The 20,432-nt window shown below is 45.9% G+C and overlaps 1 protein-coding gene across 1 annotated transcript in view; it reads right to left on the bottom strand.

Moving 5' to 3' along the window:
* Positions 1–899: 899 nt before the first annotated feature.
* The window catches only part of LOC146822007 (brain and acute leukemia cytoplasmic protein-like), a 601,945-nt gene continuing 582,412 nt past the window's right edge, over positions 900–20,432 (bottom strand). Inside the window, exon 4 of the mRNA XM_085609410.1 lies at positions 900–1,995. Within this exon, the coding sequence (XP_085465536.1) occupies positions 1,843–1,995 (153 nt within the window). The 3' untranslated portion in view covers positions 900–1,842. The remainder of the gene's footprint in view (positions 1,996–20,432) is intronic.

The following is a 20,432-nucleotide window of genomic DNA, read 5'->3' as shown; positions in this document are numbered from 1 at the left end:
AACTGCTGCTGTAATTATTCTCTGTGACTTGCCTTTTACCTTGGCTGCTGGTTCTGGCAGCAGACGTTATTAGATCACAACTCAGCTGTAATAAATTATTAGAACATTTGAATTTTGACAGCTCCATTGAAGACAATGGATAAGCAGCAAGCTATAAACCCTAGTATAAGCCAATTGCTGTCAACATTTCAATGTCCTAATCAGTAACCTCTGACTCTCCTGCTACCAGGCATCTCCAGGATATGTGGATTGTGCAGGGGAATGACAGATGCTTGGTACTCTACTCACAGATAACAGCATCAAGATTCATCAATGTTCTGATGGTACCTAACCCTGATCCAGACATCCAATGCATAAAACACTGCCTGCACATTATCCAGACTGGATGTCCAGCACCTACCTTAATCTCAACCCAAGCAAGAAAGAATTTCTGTGATTTGCAACAAACCAAAACAACAAAAGCAAACAAGAAACAGTACAAACCTGGCTCCATGACCTGAGCCTTGATGGCTTCTAACCTCAACTCCCACTGAATGCTAAGTAACTTGAGTTCACCCTGGACAACAACCTCACCCTCAAAGAGCACATTACACACACACTAGCTCTCTCTTCTATAGAAATTGAATCAATTTCATCCACAAATCAACTTCCGAACTATTGTTCAAGCCCTCATACTCCTGCACCTGGATGGTGGTAACACCCATACCATAGCTCTATGTGTTTCCTAGCTATCCATAGTTTTATAAGAAATATATATGCAGTGTTGCCATGTATAGGCCTATTCAGCTACCTGTAGCCCTATTTTTATTATAGTTTTCAGCAATCACATGATACAGATGAATGGTTTTATTAACTTTATTTAAAATATATATCTCCTTGAGATCCCACGTTGCTTGGGAGAGAGCTCAAACACAGAGAAATATCACACACAGAGATCATGTTCTTACAATGTTGGCACTTGTTCCTACTGGCATAAAAACAATGAATGACAGTGTGGGTTCATAAGTTAAACAAGCCAAGACACATCAAAGCAGTTATTAAAGTTCCACAAATCGAACTGATCAATATAGACATTAAGGAAGTTGGAGCAATTATTCTCACTATGGAGTGGGCATACACAGTCTACGCCCAACTTGTCTTCTGACCACAACCAGTGATTGTTTAATATGTCTGGCTTCACTTTCAGTGAAGAGTGATAGAGTGTTGAATGGTACGTTTGGCATGTCACTCCTTCTAAACTGAGATTCAAAAGGAATGACCCTGAGTAAATATTTGATGCATTTTTATAAGTTGCAGATTTTTCTCTTTGGCTGACAACATAAGCATTATTTCACAGTGCATTTGAGGACAATTCGAAAATGTTAGAAGTTACCTATGAACAAGGAACTCTGACATAAAGCATTAATGTGTTCAAATGATATACAAATGTAGGGAACAAAAATAACATCAGGCTAGAACTTTTTGGGAGGATAGTGCTTGGAACTTTGAAGACATACACATTTGCAACTGGACTACTTTCAAACTTAATTAAAACTTTGTGATGGTATTTGAATTTTCTGTTTGAGATTACAGTGTTTTCTTCTGGGTGCTGTATTTTGTTTGAGTACTCTTGAAAATTGTCAAATCCAATCTTAAGGGATTGTCAAAGAAATAAAATAGCATGTGCAAACATATTGAAAATCCTCATCAGGTGAATATTACACATTGAGAAAGAATACAAAAAGCACACATAGAAAATGGCAGGAGAGGCGCTACAAGCTAAATCAACATAAACAGCTATTTCTTACTACCACGAATGGACATCACTATAACGATAAGGACCATTTGGGAAAGTTCAATGTACTATTCATCAGCTTTTTCTGTAGGTGGCTTTGTCAGCTCAAAAGTTGTGCGAGATGTCTCCAGGACTTTACCAGACTTGTCTATCTGTTGAATGCTCTGCGTCACTGTAATGGTGACCTGCTTCGTAGACATACGATTCGACTGCCACTTTGTCTGTGAATATTAAAACAAATGGTCAGGAAGCATGACAAACTAGAATATCAACACAAAGAATAGATATGGAGGGCTACCTAAGTGTTAATAAACAATCAGGCTTCAATGTATTTAAAAATCCATCTCACTGTAGGTTTCTTAAACAATTTGGATTCATTTTAATCAAAGTTTCTGAGAGCTAAGAATTTTCTAAGGATATCTGACCTAGTTTATTATCAACCTGTAAAACTCTTCTCCATAGGAAATTGACAATTTTAAGTAATCTTCTCCCTAGTGTTCCTTGGATTGGTGCGATCCAATTTATTAAATTGCAGTTAATTAGAAGGGTGTGGTTTTGATGTGTGGTCTATGTGGGTAGTGTTTTGGTGTCATCTGTAATGATCAGAGTGGTATTGTCATTGTGTAACATGCAGCTGTGCCTCAGCATGTGATGTAGTGAAAGAAATAGACATACCATTTTGTACAGTTGGAAGGACTTAGTTGCAAGCTTTAAATTATCATGTTCCTGTGATTCTATAGCTGTGTTTTTCTAAGCAGTGGGTCTATGCATTAAATATTGTTTCTACTGAAACATTTGTTGAGGAAGTGTCAGATTATTAACCACTTCCTGATATTTTTGGTGGTCTTGGATGCTTCTTGACTGTGCGAGAAAGGAAGTTTAATAGTTTTGTCCTCATTTAAGCAGTCTTTTTTTTAATAGACGCATGACTTCTTGAAGGGCATGTTGGCCAGCAAGGAGAGCAGTTTAGATTACAGGGAGCGATTCTGTGAGTATCTTTGAAGTTTTATTTCCACAAAGGATGGGCCAATGCCATAGCTGACCCTGAGGGCAACACAGTATACACTGAAGGAGGAGTGTCTTGCCATGGTTAGCAAGTGAAGCGCTTGATTGTTGTTGTCTTATGGTGTAGATGAAGTAATTATCTAGCCTCTCCAGTTTGAATTTTTTTTAAGTCTTTGGAGTAGGAAGAATGGTGCTTTTAAATAATCAATTTAAGTACAGCAGATGAACAGGAACGTCTGTGGGAAACCGAGGTATGAGAAGGCAGAAGGGAATTTGCATGGACTAGATGGTGAGTATTATGTCTTGGTTAATTTGGGAGGTGTTACTGGAAGATGCCCGAGCTTCCTGCAGTTCTTCCATTCTCTGTTTTAAGGATTTCAGTTTTGAATGATTTGAGTTCTAGGAGGTTTCTCAGCATTCATTGGTAAACAGCTTGGAGACAGCAGTGTTGTGCCAAAGTGTCTAACTTCAAGATGATCTGAGTGTCATTGGTTTAGTAAGTAACAGCATGTTGAGCTAAAGGACTAGATGAGGTCTTGTAGAGGGTTTAGGTTAGGCCCAGGAGGAATTTTAAGTCCGCAAGCAGAATTGGGAGATTTTAGTGACTCAGCAATTCTCTGGACCATCCTAATCTGCCAATCACCGCGTGGCAGAATTTTTTTCCCATTTGAGCAATGAGATGACAAAAGGAATAGAGCACAGCTTCAAAAAGCTTGCTGGTGAGTGCAATTGATATTTGGCATCCCCTAGTGTGATTCCCGGTCGCTAGGACGGCTTCAGGCGAGATTTTATGAATGCAGCAGTCGCGAACGGGCGCAGTCAGAGATCTTCCTGCTGAGGAGATTTTCTACTTGATTGGCAACAAAATCAACTAGAAATTTCAGCACACATTGTGCAACCGGCCTTAAAACCAGGACGCAATCAATGCGACGTGCATTTTCTGCCTGTTGGCAGAACTCAGCGGAACATTGTGGAGATTTGTGTAACTGCGCGATTCCGTATAGTGAAATTCCATGAGTTCTGCCCATGCCTAGCTTAGGGAGGCACTGAAGAAAAGTGAAGAGATGATTAAGCTTGGAGGTACGGCAGAAACAGTATGGGAAGAAGGTGATGAGAAATGTAAGAGTGAGAAGGTGCTTGATCTTTCAGAAGGGCGGTAGGGTAGCTGCCAAGCCTCCTCCCCCAGGATAGGCAGAGTCCACGAAGGAGAAGCTTCAAAGGCTTGCCGCCTTTATGAGCTACCCAAGCCATTTACTGCTCCCAACAACTTGCCCCCACAGGTTCTGTCCCCTCCTTTGGGTGGGAGAATTGTTGGGAAAACCAAGTTAGGAGGAGAGGTGTGCCCACCTTTGCCAACCCCACCCCTCAAGTGGGGGAGGCGAAGTGAAGCACAAATCTCAGTCCCCACCATTTTGCAGATGGGGGACCGAGCCAAGCAGAGTGAGGCTTATGCCCCTCTCACTGGAGGGAGGCATGATAGGGGATGTGCCCACTACAAGAGAGGGACCCATTAGTCCCGACCTCTGTCTACCTGTAACGCCTCTAAATGTAGTATTTAGGGGCAACCCTGAATATTGCCTTCTCAGACAAGATGAATCAAGAAGAAAGGCCAGAGCCAGGAAGAAGAAGGACCGAACAGCGGTGCAGGGAAAAGAAGAGGAGGATATCAACTGACTTGGCCCAAGCCCTACTGGCCTGTCCGGACCTCAGACACCTCCAACAGAACCTCAGTGTGTCCTGCAGCCAGCAGTCCTTGAAAACTCAGAGAGCCTGCCCTGCCTTTGTGACTCAAAAATAATTTTGTCTCCTGTGAGCACCGGACTTGCTCAAAGGCAGCTGACTCTGACTCCAGCTGAGTCCGTGAGTCGACAACACTCAGCTCTCGGCACCCCAAACCAGAATGACCCAATACCTCAACAAACTCCCAAAACTCACCTGCAGCGAACAACAGGAAGGTCCCCTTAACCGACTCGGCAACCAATACAGTCCAAGAAACCAACAGCGACCGTCCGACCGACACAGTCCTCGAACGCTTGCGGTCACAGGATGACGACCCCCTAAGTTCCTATTTGCCTCATTTGATTGAGCCAAATATTTCTTCCAAGTCCTGGCAGGAACATTTTCAGTCTCTGTACACAGAGGAGTCAGGCAATGGAAGTTCCACCACTATTCCGCCGCTCTATTCTGGGGAAGGGGACCCATTCTCACTTAGAGAGGTCCGGGTTGCCATAACAGGCTTGTCAACTGGAAAGGCGCCTGGTTTGGACGGCCTTCCTGGCGATCTTTACAAACAGGAGCCGGACATATGGGCCCCTTATCTCCTGATGTTATTTAATGCGATTCTAGGGGGCATGGAGGTCCCCTGTACTTGGCTGGGCGCAGAGGTGGTTCTGATCTTTAAAAAAGGCTCGCCCCTGCTCCCATCCAACTACAGGCCCATCAGCCTGATAGACGTGTCGCAAAAACTCTTCGGGAGGCTCATTTTAGACCGCTTACAGAATTGGATAGACGAAGCTGCCATTATGAGCCCTTACCAGGCTGGTTTTAGGAAAGGGGTTTCCACCATGGATCAAATTTTCCGCCTCAATCTTATCTACTGGAGGACGGCACTTATCGAGGGCGGCAGCTTGTACACGGTATTCGTGGACTTGCGGGCCGCCTTCGACCTGGTGCCCAGATCCAAGCTTTGGAGTGTCCTGTGTGAGTTGGGTGTCCCGCCAGATATCCTGGCTATTTTGATCAAACTGCACCAGGATAATTTTGCGCGGGTCAGATGTGGCAGGGTGGGGGGTTTAACTGAAAGATTCCCCGTTGACAGGGGGGTGAGGCAGGGATGTGTGCTCGCACCCACCCTGTTCTGCCTCTTTGTCAACGGGGTAATCGCTCATCTGTCTAGGCTGAAAGACATTGATGCCCCCAAATTGAATGGCAGCAGGGTGCCTGCCATAACGTTTGCAGATGACACCCTGCTGCTGTCCAAATCCCCCATGGGTATCCAACGGATAGTGGACGGGTTCTTGGAATTTTGTATTGAGAGGGGCTTAGAAATCAACGCCTCCAAGACAAAGTTTATGATCTTAAACCCTACCCCCTCATCACGCCCAAACCCTCTGTTGGGTATGGTGCGACTGGAGAGGGTCTCCACATTTGAATATCTGGGGGTAACCCTGAACGAGAAGATGACATGGAGGACACATATGACCAAGGCAAACCTGAAATTATTGCAGAAGGTGGGGGGCATCTTAAGAATGACGGGCAAATCTATATATCGCCCACTGGGCCCAATAATACAGATTTACAAATCTCAGGCCCGGGGTTAAGTTGTTTATGGGGCGGAACTATGGGGCCATGTTCCTGTAAAAAATTTAACAACCACAGAGAATAAATTCCTCAGGCAACTAGTGGCCCTCCCCTCTAGCACCCCACTGTTTCCCCTGAGATTAGATCTAGGTCTAAGGCCAATTGCCGAGGAGCTAAGTATGAAGTCCCTAGCTTTTTGGCGACGAATATGGAGTAGCCAGGATCTCAGCGATTACAGAAGTGAACTCCAGGAGTTCCTGGCTCTACCAAACACTATTAATATCCCTTGGCTAAAATATATAAGGAGTACCTGTGAAGGTTTAGGTCTCCCGGAATTATGGACCGACCCTGCTAACTCTAGTAGGAGGATCTCTCGAAAGGCACTTACACAACTTTACTTTCAATCAAAGTTGACTACCGATATAGCAAATACACGTGCGGGATCTTTGACCCATACATTTATCCAATTGAAAGATTCTTTTTATTTGGAAATTGTATTAGATGGTATGGGTCCTGTCTTGACAAGAAAACTCTACTTACAATGGAGGTATGGCTCCCTACCTCTGAGGGCCTTTACTAGTTCTTGGTCCCGCATCTTAACAACAGAGCAGTGTCCAGCCTGTACATATCCCCAGGAGAGTGATCTGCATGTGGTCCTTTTCTGCAAAGCCTATCGAAGAGCAAGGAGGCACTGGCTCTTACCTATCCTCAAGAATATGGGCTTCAGTAATTACCTCCCTGCATTTAGAATCCTCAAAACTGATTTGTCACCTCCGATTGTTTTTGCTGTGGCAAAGTATCTAACGGCCATGTGGCACGTTCGGTCCCGCATTCTGAAAGAGGGGGGCATTGTATAAGCCATAAGATATTGGTTTATCGATTCATGTTTTTTCTAATATTTTACCCATGGGCTTTCCTGTTTAAAATTCAATTGTAAATGAAATTGTTTATTCTATTGAAAATCTCACATTTTAAACAACTGTTATGTATTTATATCTTTGATGATCAAAATGATCGAGAATAAAGATTATTGATTGATTGATTTGCCTCATCGGCCGCTGACCGACTGTGAGGGATCCCGAACCGACTCAGCAGCTTCAGCCAAGACCTCATCCTACACCCGGCCACAACTGCGCTGCTGGTGGTATGGTTCTTGTTGGCCATTGGGCCCTAAGGTTCTGACCTCGACCCCAGGATCTTTTTGTTCTCCAACCTAGTGGCCTGCTTGCTGCAGTCCCCAAGCCCATGACCGTGCTTAGCCCGTTGGCTAACGTGTGGTCACTTCTGTACCCGACAGCCTCTGTGCCGCTGGTGGTACGACTCGAGTGTCCATCTTACAGAAGCTTACTTATGGACCGGTAACCCATGTTTTGTTCACTCAAGACTATAATATGTATTGTGAGTAATCCTGCAAAGCAATAACAATATAATAAAACGTATTTTTCTTTCCTTCAGTATATGCCCTAGCCTAGTATCTAGAGATACCTGACTGTGTAAGAAATTTAGTTATAAACTAATTCTGACTGACTGCAAATACAAAGTAAATCTATTGTAACAAAGTCATTACATACCAATTGTATTTAAACTGCATATGCTTGCAAAGTATATTTTTTTATGCTGACCTGTACCAGTCCTGGCTTGGTTCTAGAAAATATATATAACTAAACAATATTTTTATACAAATCAATTGGTCAGAGTTCAGTCCTTGAGTGTATAAAATCATTTCTTGCCTGAGTTGTACAATAAATGCTTAGGACTACATCTGATAAGGCTCACTGCTCACCCACACTACCACAAATAAAGAGTAAGGTACTATTTACTTTTACCTCTTCCTCCCTTTGGGGTTCCACTGTACTATGTGCACCCTATACCTTACTCTGGTATAGCAGATACAGAGCCAGCTTCCTACAGTCTGTAAATCAGCAAGAAAGAATATGAAGAGGTATGCGGCGGATGAGACGTGATTCACAATTCACTCTGTCTGTAATGTTGGATGATTTCTGGTGAATGTTTCTTACCTGGTGTAAGAAATCGTAAGTATTAGTAGTATTAGATTAAGGGGGTAAGTAACCGCCTCAAATAATGATCACTATCCTTGACAGTGTGAATCTTTAGTCATTACATTAACTTGAGCTCCACCCCCTGGTAGAAATGGCACGGAGCAGACAGGCTTAACTTCAAAGCAATGTGTAAAGTATTTATACACTCCCGAAACAGTAACAAAGCCAAAACACAGCACAAGAAACCCCCCCCAAACAATTTAAACGACTAGAGTGAATTTTAATAAATAAAATTACGCCAAAAAGACAAAAATCCAATAAGGAAGCCAGAGTTATTAACTTTTAAAGTTTAAATATACAAATAGCCCCAAAAGTCTTTAAGAACCAACCGCTGTCACCTGGTTGCACTTGACCAGGTCGAACGTTTCACCTTCCGCTTAGTCTCTGAAATGCAAGTCAAAAACCCTCACTTGGGCAATGCAGTAGGCTGTGGCAGAAGAGAGTTCAACGTCATTGGACAGCCACTGGACGAGCTCTTGGTTAATCCACTGTCTTTTGGTGTGAAAGCTTCAAGCGGGAGGAATTAGAATTTTGCACCAAAAGAAGGTCTTTCACAGGTCAGATACTTTTTGAGTCTTAGTGCCAGGTTTCAGGTAAAGTTAGTAGAAATACACTTCAACACCACCAGAGGGTCCAGGACCTTGGGGACAGCACTTGGGGATCAAGACTCACTCCAACAGAGGCCAGCAGCAGGATCCAGTTGGAACTGGTCAGCTGGGCAGTTGCAGAAAAGGCATTTTAGTACTTCTTGTCTCTCTGTGGATTGAACAGGAAGTCAGCCATATGACCCTTGGAGTCAACTTCTTTGTCTGGGTACAAGAGGGAGAGTAGGTCTTGTATTCTAGGCTCTTCTCAGTTCACACAAAGAAGGTCCAGCCCTCTTCTGCATTTCCACAAGTCCAGAAAGTGTTCTGAGGAGAGTACTGTGGGTGGCACATTCATGCATAGCATCAGCCAGTGACTTTGGGTGACTCCTTGCCCCTCCTTAACCAATAGGGTGAAGTTTTCCAGGGGCAACTCTACCCACTTTTGCAGCACTTCGTCTGTGTCCTACTGCAAACAATCCCAAAATAGCCCTCTTTGCCTAAAGATAAGATTGTGAAACACTTCTTTCCATGTGCATAGCCTGTGTGGCCATGGAAATGAGCAGGGACTGGGAACTGAAACCGGCCCTGGCTAACTGCTCGGCCAGGCCCCAGGGAGTGGGGTGTGCAGGTGGGGTGCAGCCGAGCTGCTTGCTTGGGCTGATTTCAGCCGATTTAGATCTAGGAGGTGGATATTGCTGCCCCCCGGTAACAAATATGGCCCCCCCAGGAGCCCAAAACCGGCTCCACCCTGGTGGCCCACCAGGGAAATGCCCGCTGCCCGCTACGGCCAGTCGGCCCTGGAAATGAGTAACTTCTCCTCTGTGGTCACTCTAAACCAGGTCTGGGAGCATCTTCTCTCCCACTGAGATTGGTGCCTGCCTGACTAGGGAAGCAAAGGTGAAGGCAAGCCCAGCTGTTAGCTACCTCTGCCTGAAACAGGTTCTGCCTCTTTGAAGTTACTCGAGCTCAAAGGCTCAGCCCACAGGACATGCTTTCAAGTGAAAACAACACCTCCCCGCGCCAAAGGTCTTTTTGTCACTGGTATGGGAGCAAGCTCACACCTCATCAAGCGGGTTCTTCAGCAGCCAGGTGGCAGTTGGAGCTCATGCAAATGGGCATCCAGAGGCTTTAGGCAGGGAAAAGGTAAATTTCTAAAAGTACTTTTATCTGAAATGTTTAATACAAATCCAACTTCTCCAGTGAATTAGTGTTGTAATAAACATTTCAAAAAGTTCAAGGATTGAATTTGAAGCTGCTTTTTAGCTAGAAATAGCCTTATTAAATGTAATATGTCCCAATACTTTCCTATGGTGCAGACAACCCTACTACAATGATATAAATGACTTCTGGGACCTTTTCACTGTAAGGAAATATTTAACATTAAACGTTTCACTGTCATACTTTTAAATACCATGCACTGATGGGCAATAAGGCCTATTTAAGCATGGTACGTTAATATTTAAAAGGAAAGTTTAGGCTTTTCAAAAGGGGTTGTTATGACAAATTTAATTTGCAGTTTACAACTACACACCCAAGCTACACATAGTAAACCTGTAGTCAAGTTTAAACTGTTACAGTAGTGAATGGCACAATAGGCCCATTTATGACACTTACCTCACAGTCCCTGGGTATACTTTTGTGATTTATGTTAGCATTAAATAGGTATGTTAAATATGCCCATCAGAGGTATGCCAATTTCATCATGTTGAAAGAAGCAGAACAGGCACTTTACCATTCGTTATTAAGGGTTAAGTGCACAGAGTTCTACTGTCAGCGAATCAGGGTTGACAACAAGCAAAAGATTGTCATTGCCAATACATGGGGGAAGACAATGCCCTTTTGAATGATAGGGCTTGCATCCTCTCCTGGCCTGGTTTAGGGGATTACCTTTTTGTAGGTAGCCACATTTGAGAAAAGTATGTGGAAAGAGTGCAGTTTAACTTTCTACTTCAAGACAATTTGAATGATATTGTCCTGTATATGAGTCTAAAAACTCTTTTAAGCCTAAGCTCCACAGGACATTGATGTATGCTGCAATTCTGACTCCTCTCCATGGCCTTTGATAAATCTCCTGTGCATCACCCCAACATTCATGGAAGCACCCAGTGATTTTAGGACTGCTCCTGAGAATGATTTTTTCACTAACGAGGCTCTTCGGCACCCAGAATCTCAGTACCCTACAGTATCTCCCTTTTACTGGGCCATACTAGCATTAGTTTTTGGTAAAGACTGGACCTAATGATTGCAAAGTATAATTTGCAACAGGATCATTTTCTCACTGTTTAAGAATACAAAATCTGGTACTTTGATCTCGGAAACTACAGAATCATCTGCCTTATTGAATTTAGACAGTATTTCACAATGTCTCTGTCGGCTAACCACAAGAAAGCCTTCTGTTGAGAGGAGTTTAGACATGAGGCTGTTTGAAGTTGGCTGTGAAGCCCAACAGGGACAGAGTCCTATCTGTTTTCCTCCAACATTGGTGAAGGTATTTTCCATTCTCCAAACACTCGTCCAGATATGGTAACATGTACCGGTAGTCACTGCAGATGGAGGACCATCAACAATAAACATTTAGTTACAGTATTAGTGCAGACTTCATGCCTAACAGCTGTACTAAGGACTGATGATATTCTCCACCACCGACAAAGCAACGGTTTGCTGCTTCTGTGCTTCTGATATATGTGTATGTTCTGTTTAGGGAGATTTCTGTTATTTATTTTTGCTGTTACCTTTTTTTTAGGTATTTTTGTTGTTGTCTTACTGTTTCAAGAAGGGGAATAACACCATGCAAAGTCTGGAGTTCACATTAAGCACCTGAATGATCTAGGATCTAGCATTGACTCTATTGCCATCCTTTTGGTAATGAAGATGTATACTCTCTGTTGCACACACACAATAGCTAGTTTGAGGAAATTCTAAACCCTCTATCAGCCTGGACATGTTGTCTTTCTTCCTTTGCGTTACTCTTGGTTTGGGAATATGGTTTCATTACAAATTCAATGCAATAGCTATACACACAGTATGTAGGTCCAGATTACCTGAGGTGATATTCTGCCACCCACAGTAGAAAATCCTCCACAACAAGGCTTGGAGGATCAGCAGAAATGAATCCCTGGGCATTGCAGGTAAAAAGCCTCCTGAGTCTGGCATTGGGCTTGTCCTTTTGGTGGAAAAGTCAAACTCTGGGTTAGAGCACTGTATTGCCATGAAGTGGACAGAGTTTAGCCATAGTGAGGATGCACATGCTGTTGACTGACCAAGGTGCCTTTGTGAAGAGTACCTGGCATCCATCACGCTGACGGCGGCTTTCTGATTTGTATCCCCTTCACCTGTCTCAGGATCATCCACTTCTATATTCATAAAGGATGATCCTCACAGTATAAAAAGTCAAAAATCCGCAGCCAACAGTGGTCTTACTACGAACCCTATTGGCATTTGCTGCATGGCTGAACTTATTGCATCAATAGGTGCATTAAAGTTTTTATTAGGAAGCACCTGGCCTTTTTGCACTATGACAGTTCTTTTTTTCTTTTGTGGAGCATGCAAATATCATAGAAAGTCCTCAGAGTCATCCAGGTGCTAATGGACATGTACCTAACTCTCTGGTGGTTGTCTTGGATAATTTCCTGCAATATTCTATGCCATAATTAATAACAAAATCAATCAATGCATGAATCGAGTTGCACTTTCCAGCATGACATCTAACGTGTTTTTGTATTGTGGGTCGCAATCAGGGGCGTCGTGAACCCTCTGCTTTAGCAGCTACAGCAGGGTTGGGTTCTTTATGGGCCTCTTCTGACTGGACCCCCGCAGACAAAAGGTCCTAATTAAACATATAAGGGAAGAGCATGTAAGAGCAAGAAAGAACGAAAGACGAGTAAATAGAAAAGGTAAAGAAGGGAGCAAGGGTATGGATGGATGGCAGAGTAAAGGGATGGATAGCAGAGTAAAGGGATGGATGGATAGGTGAATGGACCGGTGAAATAATGTCACAGTAAAGGGATGGATGGATGAGTGGGTGGGTGAAAAGATGAGTGAATGGAGGGCAGAGTGGATGGATGAGCAAATAGATGGCAGAGTGGATGGATGGGTACATGGCAGAGGATAGCTTGATAATGGATTACAGGTTGGATGAATTGATTCATGGATGAATGCATAGATGGATGGCAGAATGGAGGGATGGATAGGTGCATAGATAGGTGAAAGAATGGCAGTGTAAAGGTATGGATGAGTGGGTGAAAGGATGAGTGAATGGATGGTAGAAGGGATGGATGAGTGAAGAGATGGCAGAGTGGGTGGATGGATGGATGGATGAGTAGGTGGCATTGTGGATAGCCTGATAATGGATTACAGGTTAGAATGGATGGATGCATAGGTGAGTGGCAAAGTAGGTGGATGGATCGATGGCAGAGTAGATGGATGGGTAGATGGCACAGCAGATTGATCATGGATGGCAAAGTGGACGGATGGGTGCATGTATTGATCGATGGATGGCAGAGTATATGGATGTATGGCAATGTGGATGGGGGGATGGATAGATTGATGGATGGCAGATAGGATGAATGGAAATGAGGTAGCATGGATGTCAGAGTGTATAGATGGATGGCAGAATGGACCGCAGAGTGGATGGATGGAATGGGAAAGATTGATGATGGATGAAAGCATGAATAGATGACAGAATATAACGGTAAAGTAGAGGTTAGCAGCGGGTAAATGGAAGCGTGAAAGCATGAATGGATAAATGCTTGGATGGACCAGACGAGAACATTTTTTCTACTTAGGATTGGGCTAACTAGATTTACTTGCTTGGTGCCATTAGAGCTTTAATTCGGTGTGGGGGGTATTTTAATTTTGTAGCTACTTCCCTGGTACTAAGTCACATTTCTACCTCCAGAGCATTGGTGTGGAGGGTAGTACGTGTGTTTTTTCCATTTTTCTTCTCAGTTCAGTGTGTTAACACTCTTTAGCTGCCAGAAGTATGGGCTTAAGAACCTTTGTTATGGAAAAATGCCTGTGCACCTGTTTTATGCATACTGAATGTTTTTTTTGTGCAAACTCTTATCAATATCAGAGTGTTTATCTTCAGACAGAGGCGGCGGCTGGACCCTGTTGTGCAGTTTCGAAAAAGGGTACTTGTGCCGTGGTTTGGATACCATTGTGTAAAGTCCCCATCATTTGATCTATTCATGTTCTGAAGGATCTAGGAACGAATTGTGCACAAGCATGACAAAGTCGGCAGTTGTCCTCCTGTGGAATGCATAAAGTAGACACTTTAGGTATGTCTATGAGTACAGACAGGAATACTTCGGGGAAAACGTAAACACATTTTGTCAATTCAAGAACAACAATATAGAAAGAAAGTTCTACATTGAACAATGGTGGTGTCAATATGCAACTGGCAATCAATCAGGGGTTTAAAAAGCGCGCTAATCACCCGTGAGGGTCTCAAGGCGCTGGGGGAGGGTGGGGCGGCGGCTGCGTGTTAGCCTAAGAGCCAGGTCTTGAGGTCCTTCCTGAATGTGGGCAGGGTCGGGGAGCGTCTGATGTTCACAGGGAGAGTGTTCCAGGTTTTGGCTACGATGTGGGAGAAGGCTCTCCTGCCGGTTCTGTTTCTGCAGATGCGGGGGACTTCTGCCAGGGCAAGGTCGGCGGAGCGGAGGTTCCTCTTTGGTATGTGGGAGGATACTCTCTCGTTGAGGTATTTGGGTGCGCTGTTGTGTAAAGATTTGTAGGTGTGGGTCAGAAGTTTGAAGGTGACCCTCTTCTCGACGGGGAGTCAGTGTAGGTCTTGTAGGTGTTGGGTCATGTCCTCCTGGCATGGTGTCCCAGGACTAGTCTGGCTAAGGCGTTCTGGATGGTCTGGAGCCTGTGTAGGAGCATTTTGTTGATTCCGGCATAGAGGACGTTGCCGTAGTCCAGTCTGCTGGTGATGAGTGCGTGGGTGACGGTCCTTCTGCAGTCGAGGGGGATCCACTTGAAGGTCTTACGGAGGATGCGCAGGCAGTTACAGCTGGCGGAGGCGACGACGTTGACCTGGTGGTTCATGGAGAGGGAGGAGTCTAGGATGATGCCGAGGTTCCGGGCGTGGTCCGTGGGTGTGGGTGGGCTCCAGAGGGCAGAGGGCCACCAGGTGTTGTCCCAGGCAGAGGTGCAGGGGCCGAGGATGAGGACCTCTGTCTTCTCTGAGCTAAGCTTCAGGCAGCTATCGTTCATCCAGGCTGCCATGCTCTGCATGCCCTTCTGGAAGCAGAGTCTGGTGTCTTAGGAGTCCTTGGTGAGCGAGAGGATGAGCTGAGTGTCCTCGGCGTAGGATACAATCTTGAGTCTGTGGTGTCTGACAATGGTGGCGAGGGGGGCCATGTAGATGTTGAAGAGCGTGGGGCAGAGTGAAGATCCTTGGGGGACTCCGCAGTTGATTTCGGTGGGTTCGGAGAGGAAGGGGGGAGTCGGATCCTTTGGGTTCTGTCGCAGAGGAAGGATTGGATCTATTTGAGGGCGGTTCCTTGTATTCCTGCGTCGTGTAGTCTGGCTGCGAGGGTGCGATGAGACACTGTGTCGAAGGCTGCAGGGAGGTCAAGAAGGAAGAGTGCAGCGGTGTGTCCCTGGTCGAACAGCATGCGGATGTCATCAGTTGCGGCGAGGAGGGTGGTCTCGGTGCTGTGGTTGCTGGAGAATCTGGACTGGGAGGCGTCCAGGACAGTGTTCTCTTCCACGAAGGCGGTGCGCTCGGTGTTCACTAGTCTCTCGGTGACTTTGGCTGCAAAGGGGAGGAGAGAGATGGGCCAGTAGTTCTTCAGGCCCGTTGGGTCAGCCGATGGTTTCTTGAGGAGGGGTTTAACCTCTGCCTTCTTCCAGTCATTTGGGCAGATGCCTGATCTGATCGGATGGTCTGCTCTAGTTCGGGTGCGATGATGGTGGCGGCCCTGTGGAAGATGTGTGGTGGGCAGGGGTCCGGAGGGGCTCCAGAGTGGGTCTTCTTCACGGTGGCTGTGATGAGTTCGGTGGTAGCAGGGTCCCAGGATGAGATGATGGGTTTATCTATGGTGGTCGGTAGGGCGGTGGTGTTCGTCTTTGGTTCACTGAAGTTGTCATAGAGGGACTTGATCTTCAGATGGAAGTAGGAGCTGAGCTTTTTGCAGAGTTCCTGAGAGGGTGTGACATCCGTGGCTTCGCAGGTAGGTTTTGCGAAGTGCTGTATGACGTTGAACAGTTCCTTGGCGTTGGTCGCGTTGGTCTGAACTTTGTCTCTTATGAAGGTCCGTCTGGTGGCCCTGATGCGCTGGTGGTATTCCTTCAGGGCATACCTGTGGTTGTTCCGTGCTTCCGTGGTTTTCAGGTTCCACCAGGATTTCTCTAGGCGTCTGCAGGAGCGTCTGGCTTCTTGGAGTTCTGTGGTGAACCAGGTGGCTTTCGGCAGGCGTTGTTGTGCGGGTGGGCAGAGGGGCACGAGCTCGTCGGCGCAGCAGGAGACCCATCGGTGAAGATCCCTGGCAGCAATGTTCGGGTCTGTCGTGGTGCTGGGGGGGTGTTGGCAGAGGGTGGTGTTGAGGTCCAGAGTTCCTCTGTGACCTTGCTCCAATTCCGTCGTGGCTGGCGTGAGGTGGGTTTGGGTGTGAAGGTGTTGCTGAAAGTGAAATGGGCGCAGTGGTGGTCAGTCCAGAGGGGCTGGGTGGTGTGGTGGAAGCAGATGTTTGTACCTCCTGCGAAGATGGGGTCAAGGGTGTGGCCTGCCTTGTGCATGGGTGTGTTGACGAGTTGTTTAGGTCCTAAGTTGGCAAGGTTGTCGAGGAGGGCAGTGGAGTCGGGGTCGCTGCCGTTGTTGAGGTGGGAGTTCAGGTCCCCGTGAAGAATGTAGTCCGTGGAGGTGATGGCGTGGGGTGCGGCGAGGTCAGCGATGGATTCTACGTGGTGGGTGCGAAGTCCTGGTGGCCTGTAGATAAGGGTGCTGCGTAGCGTGGTCCTAGGGTTTATCTGGATCTGGAAGTGGAGGTGCTCAGTGGTGGAGTGGGGGTCATTCGTGCTGGATGTGGAGAGGCGGAGTGGGGTCTTGTGTGCGATGGCTAGTCCTCCTCCTGGGGAGTGAGGACGGTCCTTTCTCTGGATTTTGTAGCAGTCCGAGATGGTGGCGGTGAGGTTGGGACCGGAGGTGGCCTTTGTCCATGTTTCTGTGAAGAACGCAACGAGGGTGTCGAGCAGGTCCCAGATTTCTATGGCGTGTCGGTGAATGTAGTGCACGTTGAGCAGGATGCATGTCAGGGCTTCGGTGGGGTGCATGTTGGGAGTTCCTTTGGCTGTTGCTGGGCCTTTGTCGATGATGAAGGTTATGCGACAGGGCCTGCAAGAGAACTGCCCATAGGTGTTGATAGGCGAGGATCTTGCGCAGTCGCCGTGTCTTCCAGGGTTGAGTGCGTGGAGGGTGTTGGAGTTGTAGTGGAGATGTCTAGGAGAACCAGGGGCCCTGGCGCTTGTCGCAGTCGGGTTGTGGACGGGCGCAGATGGGCTTGCCTTAGGCGCGCCTTTGGCGCAGCTAAGGCAAGCAGCGGCGCAGCGGCCGCCATTATGTAGGGGAGGGAGGAGGGAACGAGTAACTGGGAGGTGGGAGGGGGGTGTCCGGGGGCAGGGTCACGGGTGGACACGGCAGCAGGGAGACCAAAAGAAAACAGCGGGAAGAAATTACAGAGTAGAGTACAGTGAAGAAGAGAAAAACAGGGATTACCCGTCAGGGAAATGATTCACAGTTAGGGAACAGTGCGCAAGACAGAAGTACAACAAAATCAGGCCCAAAAGACAAAAACGAGTAATAAAACAGGCACAAATGAGGAAACGAGAAACAATCAGCAACAAATGAGGAACACTAGAACCAGTGGCAGGGTAGCCTCGAACCCTGCACCTGGGGGCTGGCAGGCACCACACAGCAAAGCTGAGCTGCCAGGGAGAGGGTGAGCCTGAGACCGGAGTCTGAGGTCTCTATTCGTTCAGATTGCTCCTCGGTACCACGCGAAGACCGAGGCTCGCCCTATCTCCATGATGATAATCTAGCCAAAACATCCACTACATAAGCAAAAATTTAAAGGCGCTCTCACTTTTAAAAATTACCAATAAGATAAATTATACAAAACGGGTTGCTAATGGGTTGGAGTACTAAAATGGACTTAGCATTTGCTGTCTAAGGCTGTCACCAGATCACGTTCCGGGCAAAATTTCACAAGTGGGGCACTTACAGATTTTCTGCCATTTAAACATTCAACATTAGGAAATATTTTACCCCATAAAGACAATGGAGAGAAGCAAGTAACCCAAGAAACATTGTCGGAACATTTGTCGCACTTGGTATTCACCCATGCTGCAAACATGTCCAGTCATGTAGTATCCAAGTTGTAGAAAGAATGAACCCACTATATCCTGATTTAGATGTAAATGTAAATCCAGTATTTGTAAAGCGTGAACAGCTATCTGAAGGCATCCCAGCGCTGGGGGCCATCGGGAAGATTAAGCAAGCTATTGCCCAGAGTCACATGGTGCTGGGCTGACCTGCCGCCGGTGCCGGGGATCGAATTGCGAGCTAGATCCCACTCATGTGAAGGCTGAATGTATCAGATTGATTGAGCTACAACCACAGACCTCATATATTTTATTTTTTAATCTTTTAAGTTTATTGCCCATAAAGACACATGGAATTAAGCAAAGGCATTGGGCAAACCAGAGGCACTCCAATCTGACACTTGACTGAGCTGCTCTTTAATGTTTCTAGTGGTACCACTCTCTAAAGTCCGAGTTATTCCCAATGACATTCCTCCTTCGTATTCCCATCCTCTTTCTTCCTAGTCCAATTGTGAATTTATTAGACAAGCTTGACATTGTGCCTCATTTTATCCCTCTTGTCCACCTTATTCCTACCAAGCAATTACAACAACCTTGATACCAGGAGCTGCCACTCACTGCATTGCTCTATGACTACTTTCTGGAGCTCCCACATCGGTAGCAACATGTGGCCACCCTACATTATTCCCCCGTCCACTGTCCCTCTTTGTTTGATCATTTTGCCGAATGACAATCAGTACCAGGACATCTGACCTTCATTCCCTGAAGGACCATCTTCTCATTGTCCTCAAAGTATCTCCCCAGCTTCGGCAGATCTAATAAAACAATAACACCACTAACAGCTTCCTTGACACAACACTCACTCTCCAACTCTCTGATCAAAGAAAAGGTCTCCTCTGCCTCTTCCAATGTTCTTCCCAAATACCTCATGCAGTTTTTCTTCACTACATGGTCCGTGTCTGACCTTGTATGAACTTGGAATCCTTCCTTCTGACACCTGCATAAACAGAGAGACAAGGTGACATCCCCCAATAAGTGAATTGCAAGAAATCAAATAGACACTCTGTGCTACCACTGGAAGGTGCTTCAGTTTCTTCTGGGATCAAAGCTCCATGAATAAAGATTGTCAAATTGTCTCTCATGTTACAAAAACCAGACCTGCTTTAAACTACTCGATTTGTCTTAATTGGTGTATGCACCTCTGTCAACTTTTTAGTCACTGCTATAGATATCTAACATGCTAGCAAATGCTTTGCCACCACTATTTCTTTATTAAAACAGTTTGACTTGTAGTCTAGTCTAGTCTTGCAGGGAATCACAAGTTGTTTTAGTTAGCTTATCTGGGGTCAGTCAAATTATGTGTATTTCTACCCCTGAAGGATTCCTATTAGCGTCATGGAATCTGGTGTCTCTTCAGCGTGAGGTTAGCTAGTGATAACACTCTTACGTCTTCCATTTGATCGCTACTGAAACCCACTTTCATATTGTAAAATCGTACCCTAATGAAAGTCATCACAGACTCAACATGTTTAAAGTCGCTGTAAAGCCCGGCTCTTCTTGCCCTGCACCCTCTTAGGTCGGTCAGAGACACAAAAAACAGAAGCCAGACCCATGTTTGCCACCGCTTGTCTCTGATACCAAGCCCCTAACGGCGTCAACAAATTTGTTTTTAAATTTTTCTTAGACTTCCTGGTGTTGCTGAGTGTAGTAGTTCACATCACCTCACACTGGCCCTCTGCTGTCTTACTCCCTGTAACCTACAACTTGTTTCCTCTCTCTTTTTCTCTCTGCACCATCTGTAATTCTTCACTCCTCTTCTCACTTTGCCCTCAACCCCTGACCATTTTAACCTCTCCTCCCAGGGCTTTCAGCTCAGGCACCTGTTTGAAGGCTAGAGAAGTCAACAGTGTCTTCCTGTGGTGTCTTGCCTCTTTACCCTGTCAGGGCCGAGTGAGGCCTTGGGCCATAAACATTGCCTGATTCACTTCCACCTCCCACTCGTCTTTGAACCGAGAATGAACAGCATTCCTTCTACAGTCACTGTTTGGCCCACTCTCTCTTTGGTTTCTAATGTTATCTGCATCTATGGGTTGTGCTTTCATTACTTCTCTGCTGCTCCTAGACATTCTCTTCACAGCTTGTACTACAGATGGCACTATAGAGCTCAGGCCTGTGAGTTTATCCTCAGCCACTCTTATGCAGACCCACAGACCCATCTCATCATCCCTTGGCTCTGTTGCACTTCCTGGATCCCATCATCACTGCTCCTGGGTGAACCCCACAGGCCCTTATGCGTGTTGTCCATTATTTCCATGGGTTGGTGATCTTTCCCTCCTTCATGCACTGTCGTAGGGGAACCCCTTGGACCTTAAATGCAATTAC

The sequence above is a fragment of the Triturus cristatus genome, chromosome 6 (genome assembly GCF_964204655.1).
Source record: "Triturus cristatus chromosome 6, aTriCri1.1, whole genome shotgun sequence".
NCBI lineage: Eukaryota > Metazoa > Chordata > Amphibia > Caudata > Salamandridae > Triturus > Triturus cristatus.
Note: the sequence above shows the minus strand (reverse complement) of the source record. Positions and strands in the feature narration are given on the sequence as shown.